Consider the following 26605-nt stretch of genomic DNA (forward strand, 5'->3'; position numbering starts at 1 on the left):
GGGAGAGAGAGGGAGAGAGAGAGAGAGGGAGGGAGGGAGGGAGAAAGAGAGAGAGAGAGAGAGAGAGAGAGAGAGAGAGAGAGAGAGAGAGAGAGAGAGAGAGAGAGAGAGAGAGAGAGAGAGAGAGAGAGAGAGAGAGAGAGAGAGAGAGAGAGAGACTGTGACAGTTCAACTGTCAGATAAACAATAGTTTTTATTGACTGCAGATCATGGTCTGCCTTTGGGTGCTTTGCTGCTGCTTGGTGGGTGGTGGTTGCTGATGACCTCTGCTGTAATGGGTAGGGGGGAAGGGAGGAGGTTCATGTGGTGATGTTTTACTGTTGCTTGCACAGGGGAGAGGGAAGAGTGGGCTTTGGGGTTCTAACGTTAGTCCTGTCATTTATTCTCCTGGGGTTCTACTATTTTTTACGGATGTCTGCAAAGACTAGGTATTTCAGGTTGTACACTGGACATATTCTCTGATAATAAACGGAACCATTTGAACTACTTGGAGCCATTTAAGCCACACAATACTCCACATTATGATCACCAATGGCTTATAGAACTCTAACATAACATCCCAACTCCTGTACTCAGTACTTTGATTTATGAAGGCAAATGTGTCAAAAGCACTCTTCATGACCCCATTCACCTGTGACACCATTTTCAAGGAAATATTTCATCTCTTCTTTCCTTCATTATCCATCATTTTCACTGTAGTGCACAAGTTGACATTTGGAGTTACCCACTGATCTCCTGGAAACGATATATTAATTTGCCTCAAACTTGCGGATTATTAACAATTTCCTGTTTTACTTTTCCTTTCCTTTTCAATCCTCTGATTTAAGTTCCCACATGATTTAGATGAAGGGTCGTGACCCAAAATGTTGACAGTCCATTCTGTGCTGTAGATGCTGCATGTCCTGCTGAGTTCCTCTAGCATTTTGTTAGTTTCATGTCCCAGCATCTACAGTCTTTTGTGTCACATCTGGATTCTAACCATAGTTTTTATTGAAATGTTTAGCCCTTCTTTGTACCAATGTCAGGGACAAAAAAAAAAGGTCCATTGTCGTACAAAGTAGTTAAAGCTGTCATAATACCGCTCTGCTGAGTGGTGCAGGTTGGTTGAAGGGAAATAGCTTTTCCTGAATCTGGTGGCACAGGACTTCACGTTTTTGTAACTCCTGCCTATTGGAAAGGAGACTTGCATGCCTGGTTGTTTGCACTCTAGATATTGTCTTCTGCAGGCAGCACCTCATGAAGACTTTTCATTTGGTGGGGAGGGTTTTGCCTGTGGTGTATTGGGCTAAGTCCACTACTCTCTGCAGCTTTTTACATTCCAGCACAATCACGATTATGGAGTTGTGAAGTGATTGTATGTCTGAGGCCTCAGTACAATCATTTCCAGAGCTCACATCTTTCTAGTAGTAGTACTACACTCGAGTCAAGTATGATGTTCTCCTAAGGGGTTGTCTATTGTGGGTCCTTGGGTGGCTGCAGAGCTGATCAGGTTTCCATATAACTCCAGGATTTTACGGTGGATTCTCTAGCTGGAGAATGCCTGTGCGTTACATTGTGTAATGTGGGAAGGCTGATGTCACCACATGGTCCTTGACAAATCGTAGTCAGTGTCCAGGATGCAAAACAACTGGGGAATCTTCACTGCTGCAGTCTTCTTCTGCTTTCACTGCCCTTTGACATGTCATCTTCTGCCAACTCCATTGTTGAAAGATAATAAAATGGCCACTGAGTGCATGCTCATGGTCTTCTGCTGCAGTAGCCCATCCATTTCAAGGTTCACTTCTCCTGACTTCTCATCTTTTTTTTTCTTGTCCTGATGAAGGGTCTTGGCCCAAAATGTTGACTGCTTACTCTTTTCCATAGATGCTGTCTGGGCTGTTGAGTTCCTCCAGCATTTTGTGTGTGTTACTTCAACGTTAAATGGGTTGTGTATTCAGAGATGCTCTTCTGCACGCCACTGTTGTAACATGTTGAGTTACAGTCACTTTCCTATCAGCTTGATCCAGTCTGGTCATTCTCCTCTGACCTCTCTCATTAATAAGGCATTTTCGCCCACAGAACTGCCACTCAATGGATGTTTTTTTTTTCGTTTTAGCACCCTTTTCTGTAAACTCTAGAGCTTGCTGTGTGTGAAAATCCCAAGAGATCAGCAGTTTCTGAGATACTCAAACCACCCCATTTGGGACCAACAATCATTCCACAGTCAAAGTCATTTAGATCATGTTTCTTCCCCAATTTGATGTTAGTCTGAACAGTAACTGAACCTCTGATGCATTGAGTTGCTGCCATATGATTGGCTGATTAAAGTATTTGTATTAACAAGCAGGTGTACAGGGATATCTAATAAAGTGGCCACTGAGTGCATATGTAACCATATACTACCCTGAGATTCATTTTCTCATGGGTATTCACTGTAGATACACTATATAATCTAAGAAAAATTACACACAAGGACTGACAAACAGCCAATGTGTAAAAAATAACCAATTATTCAAATAAAAAGAAAAACAAAATAATAATAAATAAATAAGTAACAAATAATATTGAGATTATGAGTTGTAGACTCCTTTAAAGCGTGACTATACTTTGTGGAATTAGTTTAGTGTTGGGTTGAGTGATGTTATCCACTCTGGTTTAGAAGCCTGATGGTTGAAGGGTAATAACTTTCCTGAACTTGGTGGTGTAGGATGTAAGGCTCCTGTACCTCATTCCTGATGAGAAGAGAGCATGGTCTGGATGGTGGTAAGAATGCACAGGGTATTTGGGTGAATGTGATCTTTGATTATCAACAATAACAACACTATGTGCTGTGTTGTATGATGTGGACCATGATTGTTCTTGGCAAATTTTCTACAGAAGAAGTTTGCCATTGTATTCTTCTGGGCAGCGTCTTTACAAGATGGGTGTTCACAGCCATTATCAATATCCTTCGGGGACTGTCTGCCTGGCGTCACTGGTCGCATAACCAAGACCTGTGATACACACCATTTGCTCATATGACCATCCACCACCTGCTTCCATGGCTTCACCTGACCCTGATCAGGGGGGGCTAAGCAGGTGCTACACTTTTCCCAAGGGTGACCTGCAGGCTAGCGGAGGGAAGGAGCGCCTTACGCTTCATTTGGTAGAGACATATTTCCACCCCGCCACCTTGTCTTTGATTATACCGTCTGATTTACTGAGGCAGCAAGCAGTATAGACGGAGTCCACAGATGGGAGGCTGGTTTCTATGATATGCTGAGCTGCATCCACAACTCTCTCCACACAAAAATACAACTGCAGATGCTGTGGATCAAAGAATACATACACAACGCTGGAAGAACTCAGCAGGTCAGGCAGCATCCGTGAGAAAAGAGTAGCTGATTCCTGATGAAGGGCCTTGGCCCGAAATGTTGGCTACTCTTTTCTCACGGATGCTGCCTGATCTGCTGAGTTCTTCCAGTGTTGTGTACGTATTCCACAACTCTCTGTAGTTCCTTTTGGTCACGGGCAGAGCAATTGCCATAACAAGCTGTCAGGCATCCCAATATGACAGATTGATAAGAAATGGTAACGGTTAAGGGGGACTTGTCAAATTTCTTTAGCCTCCTGAGGAAATAGAAGCATCGTTGAAGTTTCGTGGTCCTAATGTCTACATAATCTGTGCAGAAGAAAAAAAGAAAAAAAAAATTACTGAGAGCATGAGTTGTAAAGAGTCCTTGAAAATGATTCTGCAAGTCGGAGAATCAGTTCGGAATTGTGGTCAGTGAAGTTATCCATGACAGTTTAGGAACCTGATGGTTATAGGCTAACAACTGATCCTGAACCTGGCAAACTGGAGTAGTGCAAAAAGAAATGGCTAAAGTTATAAAAACGAATGAAGTAGAATTAAAGGTTCAAGGATGTGGCAGCAAAATACGGTGAAGATGTGAAAGTGGTTAGTAGCTCAGGAGTCTGATAGCGGTGGGGAGAAAGCTGTTCTTCAGTTGGGATGTCTGGGCTTTCAGGCTCCTGTATCTTTTCCAAAAGGACAGAAGAGAGGAAAGGGGATAGTCAGGGTGGCAGGCATCCTTGACCTCACGGTCAATGATACTGGCCCTGAGGCCAGTTCAAACATTGTGGTTAGGCCATATCATTCATCAAAGATTTGTCACCAACCAGGCTGTTTCACTTTTTCGTAGTTACTATCGGAGAGGAGGTACGGGTTTAGGAACAACTACTTCCCTTCTTCTATCTGATTCTTGAACAAACTGGCACAACTCTAATCACCCCTTCAGCACAGCAATGCTATAACCAGTTTGACCATTTGGCACTTCAATGGATTTTGCTTATCTTTCTTTGTATTATTGTGCTTACGTTATGCTTCTTTTGTGAATGGTGTTTCTGTGATATTGAGAAACCAACGAAGATAAGCAAGACAAAGGGAACAAAGCAGAAAGTCCCATGAGAAGGCAGAGGAGATTTATGTAAAGATAGTCTTCTGGAAAAGATCCAGACGTGAATTCAACAGTTCATGACCATCAGAAAACTGCAAAGAACTGAAAATTACATAGAAACATAGAAAACCTACAACACAATACAGGCCCTTTAGCCCACAAAGTTGTGCTGAACATGTCCCTACCTTAGAAATTACTAGGCTTACCCATAGCCCTCTATTTTTCTAAGCTCCATGTACCTATCCAGAAGTCTCTTAAAACACCCTATTGTATCCGCCTCCACCACCGTTGCCCATTCCACACACTCACCACTCTCTGCGTAAAAAACTTACCCGACATCTCCTCTGTACCTACTGCCCAGCACCTTAAACTTGTGTCCTCTTGTGGCAATCATTTCAGCCTTGGGAAAAAGCCTCTGACTATCCATACTATCAATGCCTTTCATCATCTTGTACACCTCTATCAGGTTACTTCTTATCCTCCGTCGCTCCAAGGAGAAAAGGCCGAGTTCACTCAATCTTTTTCAAAAAATCAAAAATCAAAGTTTTCATAAGGCATGCTCCCCAATCCAGGCAACATCCTTGTAAATCTCCTCTGCACCCTTTCTATGGTTTCCACATCCTTCCTGTAGTGAGTCAACCGGAACTGAGCACCTTTATCTTCTGTTTGTAAGCATTCATGTAAACTGAGTTTGAAGTAGTTCTTGATAAATTTTCATGTTCAAAGTCAAACTATTCATTTTATCAATCTCACGAAAAGCATACTGGATGACTAATGGAAAATATAATAGTTTATTTCACAGTGTCACTCTGTAGAGCAGAAACATTGGACGCTACTGTATCACTTTCGCCAATCACCTTTCCAGCTCTTAGCTTCATCCCACCCCCTCCGGTCTTCTCCTATCATTTCACATTTCCCCCTCCCCCCACTACTTTCAAATCTCTTACTATCTCTCCTTTCAGTTAGTCCTGATGAAGGGTCTCGGTCTGAAACGTCGACAGTGCTTCTCCCTATAGATGCTGACTGGCCTGGTGTGTTCCACCAGCATTTTGTGTGTGTTGCACACTACAGTAGTGTAGTTTTTAGTGTGATGCTATTGCAGCTCAGGACGTTGAAGTTTGGAGTTCAATTCAGCTTTCATCTGTAGGAATTTATATGTTCTCTCTGTGATCACATGGGTTTCCTCCAGGTGCTCCGGTTTCCTCCCACCAGCCAAAGATGTACCAATGAGTAGGTTAATTAGTCATTGTAAATTGTCCTGTGATTAGAGTAGGGTCAATTAGGTGGGTTGCCGGGCGGTGCAGCTCATTGGGTCTGAAGGGCCTGTTTGTGCTGTATCCAAATAACATAAATAAAAATTGCTAGTTAAATAAAAAAAATGAAATAAATTAATTTTAAGGAAATAAATAGTGATTGAAGAAATTACTTTTGAACTTTGAAGCATATTTATTACAAGTATTTAGTATACGGTATGGGTACAGCCATTTTATAACCATATCATTTCTTTTTAAAAACATTGGTAAATACTTCTAAGTCAGTCATGAGAAATAATAACCAGTTCTAAATCAAATACATGAAATAACATTAATCTGACTGTGTACATAAAACTGTAAGTCCTATGTTTGCAAATGTAAGTTTTTGGATACTGATAAAATTATTCTTAATAATTACAATTCAAATCAATGTCATTAAACCATGGATCATTTTCTATTCAAATGTCTCTATTTTATATCATCACTAAAATATCATGGTGAGTCATGCCAATATTGTAAAATCCCAGGGAGATAAGTATCTTCTAAAACAAGAAATCCAAAATAGTGTTGTCACATCTTAATGCTGCATTTTTGGATGATTCATTCTTAAAGCAGCATCACTCTCCAGTGTCAGAAGAGTGTTTCTTAAATTGAGCACATGTCTCTGTAAAGACTAGCTCACCTTCAAGTTCTTGCAACAGATAAATATAAAGGTGCACTGGAAGAAAGCTCACTTACAAGGAGTGCTGCCACAGGAAAGCAGCATCTATCATCAAGGACCCTCAATATCCAATTCTTGCTTTCTTCTCTCCACTGGCATTGGGCAGGAGATACAGGAGTCTTAACTCCCACATCACCAGGTTCGGGAACAGCTATTACCCTACAACCGTCATGCTCCTGAATTGGTGTGGATAACCTGAAATTTACTCCCCTTGATACTGGACTGATTCCACAACTCATAGTATCACTTTCAAGGACTCTACAACTTATGTTCTTAGTATTATTTATTTTTTACACAATTTGTCTGTTGTATTTCTTTATTTCCCAGTAATTGCCTGCAAGAAAATTAATCTCATGGAGATATGTACGTACTTTGATAATAAATTTATTTTGACTTTGAAGGGGCACAGTTGTATAGTTATCTATTGCAAGTACTTGACTGTTGCAATTCAGGGAATGTGTTTTTACTGAGACATGTACATTCAATTCAAGAAACCCTCTTCTAGTTACTGGATAGTGATGTTGCTTCAAGAATGAATTAACAATGACAGCACAGGAGATACACAGAGCTCCCAAAGAGGAGTTTGTGAGAGAAAAAGGGAGCAGTGGTACAGGGTTTCCCTGACAGGCAGGTGAAGAGCATGGCTCATAATCAGCATGTTCTTTGGGCAGGGTTGCCAACGAGACCCTCTGGGCCCTTCAGCCTGGTGCTTTTGGCAGAAAATCTCCCTAAGAAATAACATTGAATGCCTACGCTTTTGGGAAGCTTTCAATGCACAGCAAACCCTTTGGCCCACTGTGTATATGTACATGGACTAAAAGAGAAGCCAATGATGCCTTCTCTGCTTGATGTATCACCTTCCTAACTCAGCTCTGGGATGTGGAGATGAGATGGGGACACTGGCAGCACAATGGAATGACACTGAAGCTAAGAAATTGAGAGTGATCAAGATATTGACGTTGATTGGCAAAATAGTGTAGAAATACTCGAGACAGGAACAACTATATTTGACAGAAGGCTAGAGAACTGAGTGTGCATTGTCATGGAAAAATAGATTGGTAAACCCTAGCTGATACTGATATTTTTCTATCGTCCAGTAATGAGCATGGATCCCTATAAACACTGAGTGGATAAGATTGCAGAGAAAGAGTCAGTCTCAGCTTTTGCAACAACTGATGCAGAGCTCAAGCTCCAGAATATCTAGTCAAATAAGTGATAAATGTACACTTGCTGGAAGTCAATAAGTGAACAAAGATACAAGGAAGGTTCAATGTTAAGAAGAGTGCTGAGGAACAGCCTGGAGACAGGAGTAAAGCTGTTTTCTTGCAGTTATAGCTGCCGCATTATAGGAAAGATGTGGAAGCTTTAGAGAGGACGCAGAACAGATTTACCAGAATGCTTCCTGGATTAGAGAACATGTCATATAAGGGAAGGTTGAGCAAACTAGAACTTTTCTCTTTGGAGCAAAGGTGACTTGATAGAAGCATAGAAAATAATACAAGACATAGATAGAATGGACAGCAGGCCCCTTTTACCTAGGGCAGCATTGGCTAATTCCAGAGGACGTCAATTTTCAAGTGGGGTGACGGGATGGAGGTACATCTCTACCAAAGGAGGTGTAAAGTACTCATTCCTTCTGTTAGCCTGCAGGTCATCTTTGGGCAAGTTGTAGTACTTGCAGTGACCCCCGATCAGGGTCATTTGAAGCCATAGGAGTAGATGGTGGATGGTCGTATAGGCAGCTGGTGTATATCATAAATCCTGGTAATGCAATCACTAATGCCAGGGGGACAATCTCTGGAGAGTATTGATAATGGCTGGGGTCACCAGTCTTGTATAGGCACTGCCCCGAAGAAGGCAATGGCAAACCATTTCTGTAGAAAAATTTGCCGAAAACAATCATGGTCGTGGAAAGACAATGATTGTCTATGTCATACAACATGGCACATAACAAACAATTCTTTTAAGGTAAGTGGAGGGAAGTATAAGGGAGATGTTAGAGGGAAGTTTTATTACACTTACGTGAGTGGGTGGAATAGACTGCTTGGGGTGGTGATAGAAGCTGATACATTAGGGAGATCAAATGACAGATAGGCACATGAATGAAAGACAAATAGAGGCTTATGAGCTTTGTAGGAGGGTTAGATTGATTGTGGAGTTGTTAAAAGGTCAGCACAACATTGATGACAAAGCAATCATTTATTGGCCATCTGTAATTACCATGAGAAATGCTGGTGAACTACCGACCGAAGGCTGAAACTCTTCTTCTCACTCCTCACAACAAATAATCTGCTGGATGAACTCAGTGGGTCAGGGATCATTAGTGGGAGGAAAGCAATGTGAATGTTTTGGATCAGATCTGGGTTCCCACTACATTGCTTTGTTCTCTAAATTCCAGTATCTGTGGCCTCTTGTGCTTCCCCTGCTTTGCTCTCTTTCAGCCTCCTGCACGGTTCCAGTAAGACCTGACCCAACACAAACCTGAGAAAAGTCACCTCATCTTCCTACCTGGCATGTAAAAGCCAGTTCTAATGAAAAGCTACCAGCCTTTAATTCTATCCCTATATTTTCTCTCTCCATGGATGCTGCCTGAACTGCAAGTCAGACAGCATCTATGAAAAGGAATAAACAGTCCTGATGAAGGGTCTTGGCCCAAAACATCAATAGTTTATTCTCCTCCGTAGATGCTGCTTGTACTGTTAAATATCTCCACTCAAAAGGTGGTGGTGGAACACAGAAAGACAGGCAGCATCTATGGACGGGAATAAACAGTTGACATTTCAGCCCAAAACCTTTCATCAGGACCGAATGAAGGGGATTCCCTTCCACAAATGCTGCCTGTCCTGCTGGGCTCCTCCATATTTTGCACGTGCTGCTCAAAATTTCCAGTATCTCTTGTATGCTGAATACCTCCAGTACTTCCTGTTTTATATCTGAGTGACTGCCATATATTTCTGACAAGTTGCTAAGTATCAGAGACCCATTTTAATTTTCATTATTAATTTTTTAAAAACATAACTGTAAAAAAAAACACTTTGACTAGTTTGTCATGACATGCTTGGAGTGGAAGAGAGGGTGAAGGCCTTTCATCTCTGTTCAGCTTGCTGCAGGCGCCAAGTAAGATCATCAATTTGGACATCTTTCAAGTGGAGAAGATGCTCAAGACGGCGGATTTTCACCTGAAGGATCTGAAACATAATATTCAGGAGACATCATGCCTCAGGTCTACCATAACACCACAGTTACCAAAGCACACACAACAGGACAGCACAGGAACAGGCCCTCCGTTCCATGTCGTCTGTGCCGAGAGTGATACCAAATGAAAACTAATCCAAGGTACTAATCCAAAACTAAGAAGACCAAGGTAACATGTCTGAATGACTGGCGTCCTGTTGCACTCACCTCAGGAATAAGCAAATGCTTTGAGAGGCTGGTGAAGGACTACATCTGCAGCTTGCTACCACCCACACCGGACCCCCTACAATTCACCTACCGACACAACCGATTGACTGATGACCCAATAGCCACAGCTCTACACACCATCGTTAAACATCTAGAGAAGAGGGATGCTTTTGTGAGGATGCTGTTCTTGGACTACAGTTCTGCATTCAACACCATAATTACCTCCAGGCTCGACTAGAAGCTCAAAGACCTCGGCCTTGACCCTGCCTTGTGCAGCTGGATCCTGGACTTCCTGTCGGATTGCTGGCAGGTGGTAAGAGTGGGCTCCCTCACCCCTGCCCCTCAACACAGGTGCCCCTCAGGGCTGTGTTCTAAGCCCTCTCCTTTACTCTCTGTGTACCTATGATTGTGTTGCCACCTACAGCTCTAATCTGCTAATTAAATTTGCTGACAATACTACATTGATTGGCCTAATCTCAAATAATAATGAGGCAGCCTACAGGGAAGACATCATCACCCTGACACAGTGGTGTCAAGAAAACAACCTCTCCCTCAATGTCGCAAAAACAAAGGAGCTGGTTGTGGACTACAGAAGGAATGGAGACAGGCTCACCTTTACTGACATTAATGGATCCGGGGTTGAGAGGGTGAACAGCTTTAAGTTCCTTGGCATAAACATCACTAAGAATCTCACATGATCTGTACATACTGGCTGTGTGGTGAAAGAAAGCACAACAGTGCCTCTTTCACCTCAGACGGTTGAAGAATTTTGGTATGGGTCCAAAATCCTAAGAACTTTCCATAGGGGCACAACTGAGAGCATCCTGAATGGCTGCATCACTGCCTGGTATGGGAACTGTACTTCCCTCAATGGCAGGACTCTGCAGAGAGTGGTGCGGACAGCCCAGTGCATCTGTAGTTGCAAACTTCCCACTATTCAGGACATTTACAAAGACAGGTATGTTAAAAGGGCTTGAAGGATCATTGTGGACCTAAGTCAACCCAACCACAAACTGTTCCAGTTGTCACTATCCGGGAAACGGTACCGCAGCATAAAAGCCAGGATCAATAGGCTCTGGGACAGCTTCGCCCACCAGGCCATCAGACAGATTAATTCACGCTGATACAACCATTTTTCTATGTTATATTGACTGTCCTGTGGTACACACTATTTATTACAAGTTACTTTTAATTGACATTGCACATTTAGATGGAGACATGACATAAAGATTTTTACTGCTCATGCATATGAAGGATCTAAGTAATAAAGTCAATTCATTTATTAATCCCGTATGCCTCTTTTTTAGGTACTTCCTATACATAATAAAGAGGTCACTGAGTATATGCTCATGGTTTTCTGCAGCTGACGTGTTGTGCATTTAGAGATGCTCTTCCATACACCACTGTTGGAACGTGTGGTCATTAGAGTTGCTGCCGCCTCTCTGTCAGCTTGAACCACCGTGGCCATTCTTCTCCAACCTCTCGCATTAAGAAGACATTTTTGCCTACAGAACAGCCGCACAATGAATGTTTTCGTGTTCTTTGAACCATTCTCTGCCAATTCAAGAGACTGTTGTGCTTGAAGATCTCAGGAGATCAGCAGTTTCTGAGATACTCAAACCAAACCAACCTGGCACCAACATTCCACAGTCAGGTCACTCAGATCACATTTCTTCAACATTCTGGTTTTTTTTCCCGTTTGAACAATAACTGAACCTCTTGACCATGTCTGCACGCTTTTATACATTGAGTTGCTGCCAGATGATTGGCTGATTAGATATTTGCATTAACAAACGTGTGTACTGAATAAAGTGGCCACTGGGAAGAGCTGGAGAAAGGGTACATTCATTGAGCTGAGCCACCTGGCTAGCCAATAAGAAGAGACTGCACTCGCAGAGATAAGGCAACTGAGGTGATAGATTTAAGTCAGCAGACCATTTTGGTAATACAAAAACATATAATCAGATTGTGTTAAAGTAAACATAACTGAGCTGCATGAAAACATACGTATGAATGAAATACTCCTAGTGTTCCTACCTGGATAGTTTCCTGAAACACCAGCACAGCCTGTTCTTTCTCCTCCAACAAGATCCTTACCTCCGGGCTTAGCTGTGGACATCCAGGATGTGCCTTCACTGGACTGAAAACAAGAACGAAATCCCAAACAGTAATCTAGAGATTGAAACTAACTTTTTCTGTCAAGTTTTTATTGGAATAAATTGGAATGTGTTGCTAATCAAGACTAATAAAGAACAAGTTACAGAAATTAAACAAGATTTAATTGACGAAGGGCTTGGCAACTGAAACATTGACATTTATTTCCCTCCATAGATTCTGCCTCACATCTCGAGTTTATGAAGAATGGTGCAAAAAACAAATATCATCCAGTGAGAGGCAGTTCTGTGCACAAAAACACTTTGTTAATGACAGAGATCAAAGGAGAATGGCCAGACTGGTTCAAGCTGACAGGGAGGGGCCAGTAGCTCAAATAACCATGCGGTACAACAGTAGTGTGCAGAAGAGCATCTCTAAATGCACAACATGTCGAACCTTGAAGTGGAATGGCTAAAGCAGCAGAAGATCATGAACAGACAAAAATGCAACCACTGAGTGCTCTGTACACTATATACTATTGCAGTAAGTATCTGACTCCACTCATTGAAAGTTACTCCCCGAGATTGGCTCGTACAAGGAGTAATGGCCTGTGTAAGGAGCAGCCCCTCTCACTAACTGCCATTTAGTTGATGCTGTCATGTTTAAACCACATACCACTTTTCGCTCTCTGGGTTGCCATGGACTAGGAGGGCGAGGAAGCCATGGAAACGGTAAACACTGGTGGTGTGTTGCAGTAAAGAGGGCCCAGCACACACTTTAGATAAGTATTTGCCAGCAGGCACAGTATGCCTAGTGCCTGTTTTGTCCTGCCACTTTGAGCGCTCAGTTTAGATATGTATTTGTAAACAAGCGCAGCTTGTCAGGCTTACTGAATGTTCAGTGTCTGTTTTGTCCTGTAAATAAACAGTTAACCTACTAATCAGTAGTCAGTCTCTTCTGCCACACCTTCCGAACCCGTGAATCTGATTTCACACAATTGGAACTGTAAGCAAGGTGCAGCGATTGAACATAATCTTTAGAAGGAAAAGTAAGAGAGAGAACCCCTCTTGTGAGGGGTGCCGAGTCCCAGGTGCCAACAGCAGTGCGGGACTTGGGAGTCTCGTCAACCTACTTGTGGCTATGGATGTCCACGGACTGGTCAGACAAGTTGGACTTGCGCAGGGTGAAAGTGGAACACCGCATTGTGTCTGTACATATTAGGGTAGGACTCCCCAAGAGCTAGAGTAACTAGAGGGATGCTTTCTGGCTGCTGGCAGACAAAGTAAGACAGCAACATGAGACAATTTCACAGAAGGAGAAAGAGGTAGACAGTTTGAGGAATGAAGGAATGGAGTTGTTAAGTCAGCGATGTGTTACCACTGGAGAGGTTGCCCACTCAGCATACATTTGGGGTAAAGAGTTAGAGGATAAGAGCACAGAGATGGCCTGTTGGCTAGTGAAGGCGCAGTGGCTAGAGGCTGCCCACAGGTCCATCCCTTATGTTGTGGGGAGGCGAATTTGACACATGGATGGGGAATACAGACATATGGTTAGATAGTGAGGATGGGGAGAGAGGTTAGAAGAGAGCCTTGGGTTTCTCCCTCTAAGTGAGCACCGTTTGTCTTGTGTGGCTGCACCAGGACAGGCCAGACCGGAGGCCACACCATCTCCGAACCAGCAAGGAGACAACCAGCCCATTGTCCCTCCAGCCTCCATGGAACAGGGTGAAGAAGAGCAGCAGGTTAGGGCAGAGGGACCTGGTGATGACAGCACAATGGACCTCACTGAAATGACTACCATCAGGGAGTTCTCTGCAAAGGAACTGGCAGAGCTGGGAGACAGGTATAGGCAGAAGCCAGGGGAATCCTCTGCTACTAGGGCTGTTGAGGATCTGTGGTGCATAGTGCTGGAATGAGCTATTCAAACAGGGAGATGAGTGCCCTGAGGCAGTGAGGGCGAGGGTGTTGTCCCATCATGTGATGAACAATGCCCTTAGATTGCCACCCACCTTCCACATGGGTAAGGAACTGCTATGGGGCAGAGTGACAGCAGTGGTTAAGGTCAGGTATCCCTCTTTGAGTGGGATTTGCAGCCCCAGAAGGAATGGAACACAGTGGGGGAAGGGACCAGTGCCATTTGCCAGTGCAATCTAAGCCCGACCGTGTTGGGGTATTTAGTTAAAGCAGCGGCTCCCGGTTATGGTTTGTGTGTAGTGTTGTGGGGTCTCCACAGGAGTTATACAAGCCTGAGGGCTAAGTGTCACAATGTTGTGTCTTTCGAGGGGCGGAATATTGCGGTAAGTGTCTAATTTACCTACTCATTGAAAGCCACTCCCCTATGGGATGGAGAGATTGGCCCATATAAGGAGCATTGCAGTCCTACCCACTACCTACCACTTAGCTGATAATGTCGCGTTGCCAGTAGGGTTTAAATCTAGCACAGTAACCATGTGGCCTCTTTCCACTCTCTGGGTTGCTGCAGACCAGGTAATCGAGGGTGCCACGGAAATGGTAAACAGTGGAGGTGTGCTGCAGTAAAGAGGGATTGGGCACCCTCTTTAGCTAAGTATTTGACAATATGTGTATGTTTAGTTTCTGTCTTGTCCTGTAAATAAACAGTTAATTTACTAACCAGTAGCATGTCTCTTCTTTTCCCAATCACTGAACCTGTGATCCTGATTTCATACAAAATATCCACTATATACACCATAAACTATATATTTAAAGTATAATATAATATATATAATGAATAAAGCATATTTTTAGAATAAACTATGTATATTAGCATTACACTATAATTATTTTTTAAATAAATAAGAATATCTTTATCTTGAGCCAGCAGTGTACATTTTCTATCAAGGTAGCTTACTGGATCTTCAAAAGTTAAACAATTCTTCTTGCCTCTGTACAATCTTACAAAATAAACCATGATGCAGATTTTGAAATCCAACTCCAATTATCAGACAGAATTCCACATTAGAACACATTCCATCTTGAGATTGTAACAAGAACAACACATGCAAAACTTTGGAGGAACTCAGCAGGTCAGGTAGCATCTACGAAGAGGAAAAAATAGTTCGAGGTTTTGGGCCAAGGCCCTTCATCAGGATATATAAGGACGTCTCTGCCTGAAGCATCAACTGTTTATTCAGCTCCAGATATGCTACTTGACTGACTGAGTTCCTCCAGCATTTTTTGTGTGTTACTCTGGAGTTCATTGTTACAAACCTAGCTGACAAACACAGCCACAGATTTATGAAAAAACTATACATCAAAATTTCAGTAAATTGAGATTGCATCAGCCATTTCCCACATGATTCAAGCAAACAAAGGCCCTTAAACAGGTAACCTGCATTAAACAGCCCTCATGCACTTTGTTACAGGTTTCTGGACAATATCCTGATGAAGGCACTGTGGAGGAATTGGTTGTGCAAGTTAAAAGGCTGAAGCCATTAACAAACAGTCTAGATAAGTTAACATGGCAATTTGAACATAGGTTTTTGTGCTCCAATTCAATGCAACACAAATCCATTTAAGCTCTCTATGCTCCTGGTCTGAGATCTTAACCTCTGTTCTCTCTATGCAGAGTTTGCACATTCATCCAAGACAAAGAAATTGGTAGGATAGTTAGTCAGTGTAAATTGTTCATTATGTGCAGGCAAATGGTTAAGTCTGAGGAGAGTTGATAAGATAAAAGTTCATAAGAGATAGCAGAAGAATTAGGCTATTTGACCAACCAAGTCTGCTCTGCCATTCCATTGTAGCTGATTTATTACCCCTCTCAACCCCTATTCTCTATTCTGATGCCTCCTGGTCCTAGACACCCCCATTATAGGAATCATTATCTCTGTGTCTACTCTAGGCCTTTCAGTATTCAATAGGTTGCAATGAGATTCCCCATTATTTTTTCTGAACTCCAGCAGGTGCCGGCCCACAGCCAGCAAATGCACCTTGTAAGTTAACCCTGATAGGATTGTGAGAATATATTGAAATTGGTGTAAACGATAGCCTGAAGATTGACATAGACCATGTCTTATGTCCATGGGATTCCAGAACAAGAAAACCCAATACACTGCAAAAGCAAATTCTGGGGTGGTGTGGAGAATGATGTGTTGAATACCACCTCAATCCCTCCCCCTTCCCTATTCCTTACTCTGGCCTCTTAACTCTTCTCACCCGCCTACCACCTCCCCTTAATGCTCCTCCTTCCTTTTCTCCCATGGTCCATTCTCTTCTCCTATCAGATTCCTTCCTCTCTAGCCCTTTACTCACCCGGCTCCAGCTATCCATCTTCCCCTCCCCCCACCTTTTTACTCTGGCGTCTTTGCCTCCTCACATCCTGAAGAAGGGTGCTGGCCTGAAAACTTTTATTCATTTGCACTGAAAAAGATGATGTGAATAAGTTAAGCAAACTATGTTTAGAAACTCAAGGCGGATTTCTTACATGCAAATAAAATTGCATTTGAAATTAGATGTTGTATCTACATGTTTGTACATTGATTTTCTGGAAAAGGGTGTTAACAAGGTGGTACGTGACCAAGCAAGATTGCTTTTGTATGATGATTTTAATTCATTTAATAAAGTTTTTGGAATGCAAACTATTCAACCACAAAACTGATGATAAACAACACAATAACAAATGTGACGCATAAGGACAGTCCAAAACAATGGCACTCCAAAACATACATAAAATGCTGGAAGAGCTCAGCAAGTCAGGCAGCATCTATGGAAATGAATAAACAGTTGACGTTTCAGGCCAAGATCCTTCTTTAGAACTGAGAAGGAAGGGGAAGATGGCAGAATAAAAAGGTGGGGGGAGGAAAGGAGGCTCGCTGGAAGGTGATAGGTGATGCCAAGCGTTTGGGAAAGGTCAAGTGCTGGGAAAGAAGGAATCTGATTCAAGAGGAGAGAGGACCATAGGAGGAAGGCAAGGAAGGGGGGACCCAGGGGAAGGTAATAGGCAGATGAGAAGAGGTAAAAGAGTGGGGAATAGAGGAAGGGGTGGGGGGAAATTTGTTTACCAGAAAGAGAAATTGATATTCATGCAGTCAGGTTGGAGGCTACTCAGATGAAATTTATAAATGTTGCTCTTCCACCCTGAGGGTGATCTCGTCTTGGCACATGGACCTGTGTGTCAGAATTGGAATCAGAATTAAAATGTTTGACAGCCAGTAAGTCCCGCTTGTGGTGGACATTGCGGAGGTGCTCCACAAAGTGGTCCCTCAATTTATGATGGGTTTCACCAATTTAGAGGAGGTCGCATCGGGAGTACTGGATACAATAGATGACCCTGGCAGGTTCGCAGGTGAAGTGTTGCCTTACCTGGAATGACTGTTTGGGGCCCTGAATGGAGGTGAGGGAGAAGGTGAGGTAGCACTTAGTCCACTTGCAGGAATAGGTGCCAGGAGGGCATTTAGTGGGGAAGGACGAATATATGAGAAAATCATGGAGGGAGCAATCCCTGTGGTAAGGGGGGGTAGGTAAAGATATGTTTAGTGGTAGGAACCCTTTGGAGATGGTGGACACTGTGGAGGATAATGTGTTGGATGAGCAGGCTGATGATGGGGAACGCTCCCTCCCTTCTCACCCTCAATGCAAGCCCTCAGGATAAAATAGACTGTAGTCAGCATGGCTTCCTTAAGGGAAAATTTTTGTAAGTCTTTGAGGAAGTATTAAGCAGGATAGACAAAGGAGATTCGTTGGATATTGTTTACTTGGATTTTCAGAAAGCCTTTTCACAAGATGCCGCATATGTAGCTGCTTCACAAGATCAGAGCCTGTGGTATTACAGGAAAGATACTAGCATGGATTGATTGATCGGCAGGAAGTAAAGAGTGGGAATAAAGGGAGCCTTTCCTGGTTGGCTGCCATTGACCAGTGGTGTTCTGCAGGGATTTGGTGCTAGAACTGCTTCTTTTTATGATATATGTCAATGATTTAAGTGATGGAATTTGCAGATGATATGAAGACAGGTAGTGTTGAGAAAGCAAGGAGGTTGCAGAAGGACTTAGGAGAACGGGTAAAGAAGTGGCAGATGGAACACAGTATCGGGAAGTGTCTGGTCATGCACTTTAGTAGCAGAAATAAATGTGTAGACTATTTTCTAAACAGAGAGAAAATTCAAAAATCCGAGCAGCAAAAGGACTCGGGAATCCTTGTGCAGGGTTCCTTAAAGGTTACCTTGCAAACTGAGTTGGTGGCGAGGAAAGCAAATGCAATGTTAGCATTCATTTTAAGGGGACTAGAATATAAAAGCAAGGATATAATGCTGAGGCTTTTTAAAGCACTGGTGTGGCCTCACCTGGAGTACTGTGAGCAGTTTTTGATCAGGATGTGCTGGCATTGGGGATGGTTCAGAGGAGATTCACGAGATTGATTTCAGGAATGAAAAGGTTATTATATGGGAGTGCTTGATAGCTCTCAGCATGTACTCGCTGGAGTTTAGAAAAATGAGGGGGATCTCATTGAAACCTACTGAATATTGAAAAGGCTAGATAGAGTGGATGTGGAAAGGATATTTTCTATAGTGGGGGAGTCTAGGACCAGAGGGCATGGCCTCAAAATAGAGGGACGTTCATTTAGAAAACAGATGAAAAGAAATTTCTTTTGCCAGAGAGTGATGAATCTGTGGAATTCGTTGCAACAGGTGGTCATTTGGTGTATTTAAGGTGGAGGCTGAAAAGTTCTCGATTAGTCAGGGCATGAAAGGTTAAGGGAAGAAGGCAGGAGAATGGGGTTGAGAGGGAAAATGTTTCAGCCTTGATGAAATAGTGGAGCATACTCAATAGGTCAAATGCCCCATGTCCTGGTAAATCTCATCTGCATCCTTTCTCAAGCTTTCACATCCTTTTTATAATGAGGTGCCCAGAACTGAACAATATTCTAAGTGTGGTCTGAACAGGGCTTTATAGAGTTGCAACATTACCTTGTAGCTCTTGAACTTAATCCCCCGACCCATGAAGGCCAACCAACACACCATATATTTTCTCAACAACCCTGTCAGCTTGTGCAGCATATAGTCAATGAGTTAATGGGGCAGCTTGAGAGTGATAACTCAGACTGAGTGATATTGAATGTTTTGGTAACAGAAGGGTTGCATGGCATGTTCAGCAGGTCAAGTTATGCTAATGGACAGAGAAAATCTAAGCCACTATCACAGACGGATCTCACAGCGAAAGTAGCTAGTTCTGATGTAGACAGAGAAAACAAATGACCTGAGGTTGAAGAACTTGATGATAAGTCTGGAAGGCTGCAAAATGCCCAAATGGAAGGTGAGGTACCATTCCTCAGACTTACACTGGACTTCATTGCAATACCACAGAGGGAAAGGTCAGAGTGAGAGTGGGATAGGAATTAAATGCGGCAGGCAATTGGAAACTTAGAGGCAAGCCTATGGACTGAATGTATATGCTACAGAAAGCAATCAGCATTCTGTGCAGTGGTTGTCCAGTGTGGAGAAAATTACTCTGAATTTTGCCTACTCAGCTAATCTATCAATTCTCCTCTTTTGAAGACTTCCTTTCCCTTGTATACTCAATGAATCAAACAGCTTGGTGGCTCGGTTGGATGTATACCCTCCATTTCCTTCATGCCCCTTGTGAACTGACAGTACCTTGTGGAGTGGTCAGCTTGTAGCTGAGTGCTGTGATGGTTCCCCTTTGACTGCAGTGATGCTGGAAACTGACCTGAGGGTACAAAATGAGAATGGAATGTCAATATACATAGGTAAAGTAAGATTTTCAATAACACAGCTGAATTCAAACAAGTGGGCTGAATTACTTTGGACTCTGAAATGGTACGTGCATTCATTATTTTTTTAGGGTTCATTGCAAGTGTGGAATGAGCTGCCAGTGGTAGTGGCGTAAAAATTTAAGAAAGTTTGGTTAGTTATATGGATGGGTGAGCTATGGAGATGCAGGTCAATGGGACTAAGCAGAGTAACAGCTTGGCATGGACTAGATGATTTGATTTTTTGGTGCTGTAGTGCCCTCTTTGACTCTAAGGAACATATTTTAATCAAATATGTTTGGAATGTGGAGTCACTGGCAATGCAACTCATTTTCCCTCACATGAGCACGATAGAATATTGAACTGTTGATCTGTGGATCAAGAGCGAACCTGGGTCACTGAACCTGTGAATCTTCAATGATTTAAATAGTCTTTAAAAATCAGAGACATCTGAAACGTTTACTTCTGGTCAGGATGGTGCCAGCGAACAATGCTACCTTGAGTGAATAATCCAGGAAACTTTTTCTCCCACTTCTTCTACATCTTCTCTTTATTTTCAATGTGTTTCTGGCACCACTGGAGCCTGTGATCTACAGTTGGAAGATCGATTGAGTGAACTGGCACTTTGTTGTCTCCGGGAAAATTCCAGGAGAGCGGACACGAGGTCTGGAAGCTTAGAAACGGGGCGCTTCTCGCCGATCTCACTGATTAAAGCATCGAGGAGTATTAAGCTACTGAGGGGCATGTGAAAGGCAGGCGAGTATTCAGTGCTGTATGCCAGCCTCTCACTGCTGCTTGTGTCTGTGTGTGATGGTCTCACTGCTTCCGAGGAAAGGCCCCTGCATGCAGGTGGTCTCTCTCTCTCCCATGATATTGTTGGATGTTATTAACAATGTTCTGGGTGTATGATTTATGGTTTGGGACTATAGACTCATTTGGACTCTTTCACTTTTGTGTTTTACAGTGCCTATAAAAATTATTCACCCCCACCCCCGGAAGTTTTCATGTTTTATTGTTTTACAACATTGAATCACAATGGATTTAATTTGGCTTTTTTTTTTACACTGTTCAACAGAAAAAGACTCTTTTGTGTCAAAGTGAAAGCAGATCTCTGCAAAGTGATATAAATTAATTACAAATATAAAACACAAATTAATTGATTGCATAAGTATTCACCCCCTTCAAGTCAGTATTTCGTAGATGTACTTTTGGCAGCAATTACAATTTTTCCTCATCTCGGTCCTAAAAGGCTTCCCCTTTATCCTTAAACTGTGACCTCTTGTTCTGGACTCCCCCAACATTGGAAACAATCTTTCTGCATCTAGCCTGTCCAATCCCTTTAGAATTTTATATGTTTCAATAAGATCCCCCCTCAATCTTCTAAATTCCAGCGAGTATAAGCCTAGTCGATCCAGTCTTTCTTCATATGAAAGTCCTGCCATCCCAGGAATCAATCTGGTGAACCTTCTTTGTACTCCCTCTATGGTAAGAATGTCTTTCCTCAGATTAGGGGACCAAAACTGCACAAAATACTCCAGGTGTGGTCTCACCAAGGCCTTGTACAACTGCAGTAGAACCTCCCTGCTCTCAATGTTGTAAAATAATAAAACATGAAAACTTCCAAGGGGGATGAATACTTTTTATAGGCACTTTATAATTCTGTGTTTTCACCTGTTCTGTTTGCATGATTTGTTTGTTTTTTTTGCATGGGGAGGGTTGGGGGTTGGGGATTTGAGGTTCTTGTTGCTGTTTGTGCGATTTGCTTGTTTTTTTTTGCATGAATGGGGAGTTTGGGGTTTGATGTTCTTGTTGGTATTTGCATGATACAATTTGCTTTTTGAGCCGGGGTGGGGGGGGGGGTTGATATTCAGTTGCTGTTCATGCGATTTGAACATTAATACCCTTGTCACTAACCCAGTTAGTACAATACTATTACAGTTCGGGGCATCGGAGATCAATTCTGGTGTTCTCTGTACACTGTGTGCATGGGTTTCCCCTTGGTACTCCGATTTCCTCCCACAGGCCAAAGACATACCGGTTAGTAGGTTAATAGGTCATTGTAAATTGTCCCATGATTAAGGTTGGATTAAATTGGTGTGACGCTAGGTGATGCAGCTCGAAGGACTGGAAGGGCCGGTTCCATGTTGTACCTCTAAATAAAAATAAATAAGGCTCATTGACCTATAGGTACCTAGCTTTTTTCTGACTGACCCTCTTCAATAGAGAAATAAATTTAGTTATGTCTAATTGTCTGGCACCTCACCAGTGGCCAACAATGACACAAATATCAAACAAGAGAAAATACACACATGCTGGAAATCCAAGAAACACAAATAAAATGTTGGAGGAACTCAGCAAGCCAGGCAGCACCTACGGAAAAGAGTACAGTTGACGTTTCGGGCTGAGACCCCTTATCAGGACTGGAGAAAAAAAGATGAGGTGTAAGAAGGTGGGTGGAGGGGTGGAGGGAAGGAAGAGCTCCCTCTGGTGCTCCTCTCCCTTTCCTTTCTTCCATGGCCAAATTCTAATCTTTTCCAACCAGATTCTCCCTTTTCCAGCACTGTATCTCTTTCACCAATCAACTTCCCAGCTCTTTATTCCAACCCCTTCCCCTCCAGTTTCACCTATTACCTTGTGTTTCTTCCTCCCCTCCCCTCACCTTTTTACTCTGACTCCTCACTTTTTTTCTCTCCAGTCCCAATAAAGGATCTCGGCCTGAAACATCAACTGTACTCCTTTCCATAGATGCTGCTTGTCCTGCTGAGCTCCTCCAGCATTTTGTGACTGACACAAAACTCTTTGTCATGGTCCCAGCAATCTTCTTCCTTGTCTCTCGTGACATATTGAGAATGTAACGCCTTCACCTTCTGAACAATGACATGTTCCAGATTATCAATGTATCACTCCTGGTTATTGTCCTCCATGGATACACAAGAGATTGCAGATGCTGGAATCTGGATCAACACACAAACCTCTGGAGGACCTCAGTATCGATGTTGTATATTCTACATTCAGTGGCCATTTATTATGTGCTCTTTAATGCAAATAGCTATCAGCCAATTATGTGGAAACAACTCACTGCAGACATAGACAGGGGGCTCAGCAGTTGTTCAGACCAAACATCAGCATGGGGAAGAAATGTGATCTAAGTATTTTTGACTATGGGATGATTGTTGGTGCCAGACGGGGTGATTTGAGTATTTTAGAAACTGCTGATTTCCTGAGATTTTCATACACACCAGTCTCTAGAGTTTACAGAGAATGGTGCACAAAAGCCCAAAACTCCTACAATGAGTGGCAGTTTTGCGGGAGAAAATGCCTTCTGAATGTGTAAGGTCAAAAAAGAATGGATGGATTGCTTCAAGCTGACAGGAAGGCAACAGTAACTCAACCACATGTTACAACAGGGGTGTGCGGAAGAGCATTTCTGAACGCAAAACACATTGAACCTTGAAGTGGGTGGATGGAAGGGATAGATAGGATAGAGGTGGTTTCCACTGGTATGTAAGACTAGAACTAGGCGACATAGCCTCAAGTTTTGGGGGAATCAATTTAGGACAGAGATGAAGAGAAATTGCCTTTCCCAGAGAGCAGTGAATCAGTGGAATTTGCTGCCTAGAGAAGCAGTAGAGGCTGCCTTATTAAAGACATGTAAAACACATTTGGATTAATTTTTGAATAGCAGGGGAATTACAGGTTATGGATAAAATGCAGGTAGTTGGAACTGAGTCCAGAGAAAGATTAACCATGATTACTGAGTGATAGAGCAGGCTCGATGGGTCAGATGGCCAACTCCTGCTCCTGTTTCTTATGCTGGTCCATGATATTTTGTATCTTTTCAAAATTAGCTAGATTTGACATAAACTCTTACCTATATCCTGTTCCACTGCCATGCTGTAATATTCAAGGTCCTATAGGAAAAGTAACAAAAACAATTACTGCCAACATCTTTCAGCTATATATGCTATGTTAAAACAAATGTTTAAATTGGAGATTTAAATCTAAATCTAGTTTAGATTATGATGGTTTCAGTTGGGATTTAAATTTACTCAGAATAAAACTTTTTTATGATGAAACACTGGTTAACCACAAGAGTACTGTGTCCAGTTTTGGGTGCTGCATGTTTGAAAAGATCAAAATGGGGAGGGTGCAGATGAGATTTAGTACAATGATACAGGGTGAAGGGATTCTAACGGAGTGCATGGACTGGAGAAGCATTATCTCATTTTGCCTCCATAAACATGCTGTTTTCTCAATTTTCCAGTTTTTATTATTGACTCTCTTCCCTCTATGGGATGTTGCCCCACTTGCTCAGTTCTTCGATCATTTTGAGTTTTTGCATTAGACTTTAGGGGAGTGGAAAGGGAGTAAGCTGACCTGGCTCTTCAGCATGCTTTGAATTCTTGGCTAATCAGATTCAGAGTAAGATTTATTATCACTGGCATATGACGTGAAATTTGTTATATCATGGGCACTACCCATTCCATCATTGAGGACATCTTCAATAGGTGATAGCTCCAGAAGGCGGCAACCATTACTAAGGACCTTCACCATCCAGGATTTGCCATCATTTTATTTCTACCATTAGGGAGGAGGTACAGGAGCCTGAAGGCACAAAGTCTACAGTAGTGCAGTGGAATACATTAAAAAATTACTTTAACTTACAATAAGAAAACGTATTTAACAATAAGTATTTATTTACTTAATTAATTTATTTACTTAGAGATACAGCGCAGAATAGGCCATTCTGGCCCTTTGAGCTGCATTGCCCAGCAACTCTTGATTCTATCCTAACCTAATCACGGGACAATTACAATGACCAACTAACCTAGCAAATGGTACATCTTTGGACTGTAGGAAGAAATTAGACCACCCAGAGAAAACCCACACATTCCAAGAACTTCTTACATGACATTGGAACTGAACTCCAAATGCTGACACCGTGAGGTGTGGGTCTTCAGGCTCCTGTATCTCATCCCTGAAGGTGGTATCAGGAAGTGGGCATGCCGTGGATAGTGAGGGTCCTTAATGATGGATGCTGCCTTCTTGAGGCATTGCCACTTGAAGATATATATATATAATTTATTTATTGATTGATTGATTGATTGAGATACAGCACAGAGTACGCTCTCTGGCCCTTTGAGCAGCATCACCCACCAAACCCCTAATCACAGGACAATTTACAATGACCAATTAACCTACCTAATGGTACATCTTTGGACTGTGGGAAGAATTTGGAGTACCCAGAGGTAACCCATGTGGTCATGGAGAAGATGTCTTCAATGGTGGCGAGCATTGTGTCTGTAATGGAGCTGGCTGAGTCTATACAACCCTCTACAGCCTCTTGAGATCATGAGGAGTCCTGAATGATGGATGTCGTCTTCTGAGGTATAGGTCATTTAGTACTGAGCTGCGGAGACATTTCTTTACCCAATGAGGAGTAAAATTGTGGAATTCATTATGAGAGAGCAGTTGAGGAAAAATAATATAAAAAATATTGAAAAAGTCATTATACAAAGTGATGAAGGGATGTTCGGACAGCAGGCGCTATTCTCCCTGTCAAAGTGTGCATGAAAGACATTGAGCTCATCAGGGAGTGAAACATCATTGCCAGCTATGCTACACACACAAAACGCTGGTGGAACACAACAGGCCAGGCAGCACCCATAGGAAGAAGTACAGTCGACGTTTCTGACCCTTTGTCAGGACTAATGGAAAAAAGAGATAGTAAGAGATTTGAAAGTGGGAGGGGGAGGGGGAGACCCAAAATGATAGGAGAAGACAAGAGGGGGAGGGATGAAGCTAGGAGCTTGGAAGTTGAATGCCAGTTATGCTGTTAGGTTTCATATTATGGGAAATAATGGCATGCAATTCCTGCCGCAGCTGTCGCTAACCTCAATGACCTTTTCGCTCTTGTGATAGCCTAGACTTCTTGTAGCATTTTGGATCACTGGTCTTAAATGTCACAAATCTAGCCTTCAGCAGACTGTGAATCTCCTGGTTCATCCAAGGATTCTGGTTTGAAAAAACTGTATGTTCTACAAACACACACCCATCCACTTTGGTCTTGATATAGTCAGTGACGGCTGAGGCATATTCTGATCCGAGGATGAACCCCTGAATATGGTTCCCATTGATAAATTTACTGATAACACCCTTGTTGATAGATTCTCAGATGGTGATGTGGCTTACAGGAGTGTGAGATAGTTTGGCTGGTGGAGTGGTGTCACAACGATAACTTCATAGTCAGTGAAGATGCTCTGTGCCACAAATGAACTCAGGATCTTTGAACTTGTCATTTTAAAATTCTTAGACTTCTTGGCATAATTTTGCAGTGTGATGCTAACTTGTTTTCTTTATTTACAGTATATTCTAACTTTAGATTCAGATTATCATATGCACAATACATTGAAATTACAATGAAATGTAACCACCAGCATAACCTAAGGCGCCACACATTCTGGCGCCAACAAAGCATGCTCAAAAGATTAAAGATTAGAATCATCTGTTAGGGTGTCTTGTGTACATCAAAACATTAAGCCATTGGTGTCAATGACTAGCACAGTCCGAGGACTGTCAGCACACTTCCAGTGCCAATAACTCACTAACACTAACCCACACTCCTTTGGAATGTGGGAGGAAAGCAAAATACCCACGTAGTCACAAGAAGAACTTACAGACTCCTTACAGACAGTGGCAGGATTAAACCCTGATTTTACAAAAGTTCAAATTTCAAAGTAAAATTTATAATCGGAGTACATACATGTCACCACATACAACCCTGAGATTCTTTTTCTATGGGCATACTAAGCAAATTTATAGAGCAGTAACTGTAAATTGCAAACATCAGGAACGATAAACTGTAAACAAGCTGTGCAAATGCAGATATAAATAAATAGCAATAGATAATCAGCAAGAAATAACAACATAACAGAACCCTTAAATAAGTTCCTTAATGAGTGTAGCTACCCCCTTTTGTTCAAGAGCTTGAAG

General features: G+C 42.4%; 1 protein-coding gene across 3 annotated transcripts in view; it reads right to left on the reverse strand.

The window, feature by feature from the left end:
* Window positions 1-5861: 5861 nt before the first annotated feature.
* Window positions 5862-26605, reverse strand: part of LOC140726145 (sperm flagellar protein 1-like) — a 111454-nt gene continuing 90710 nt past the window's right edge. For all 3 annotated transcript variants that reach the window (XM_073042121.1, XM_073042120.1, XM_073042119.1), the window contains 4 exons: window positions 23484-23523; window positions 19497-19569; window positions 11829-11931; window positions 5862-9577 (listed from right to left, as the gene is read on the reverse strand). In XM_073042121.1, coding sequence (XP_072898222.1) covers window positions 9476-9577; window positions 11829-11931; window positions 19497-19569; window positions 23484-23523 — 318 coding nt within the window. In that variant the 3' untranslated portion in view covers window positions 5862-9475. The remainder of the gene's footprint in view (window positions 9578-11828; window positions 11932-19496; window positions 19570-23483; window positions 23524-26605) is intronic.

This window comes from Hemitrygon akajei, chromosome 4 (genome assembly GCF_048418815.1).
Source record: "Hemitrygon akajei chromosome 4, sHemAka1.3, whole genome shotgun sequence".
NCBI lineage: Eukaryota > Metazoa > Chordata > Chondrichthyes > Myliobatiformes > Dasyatidae > Hemitrygon > Hemitrygon akajei.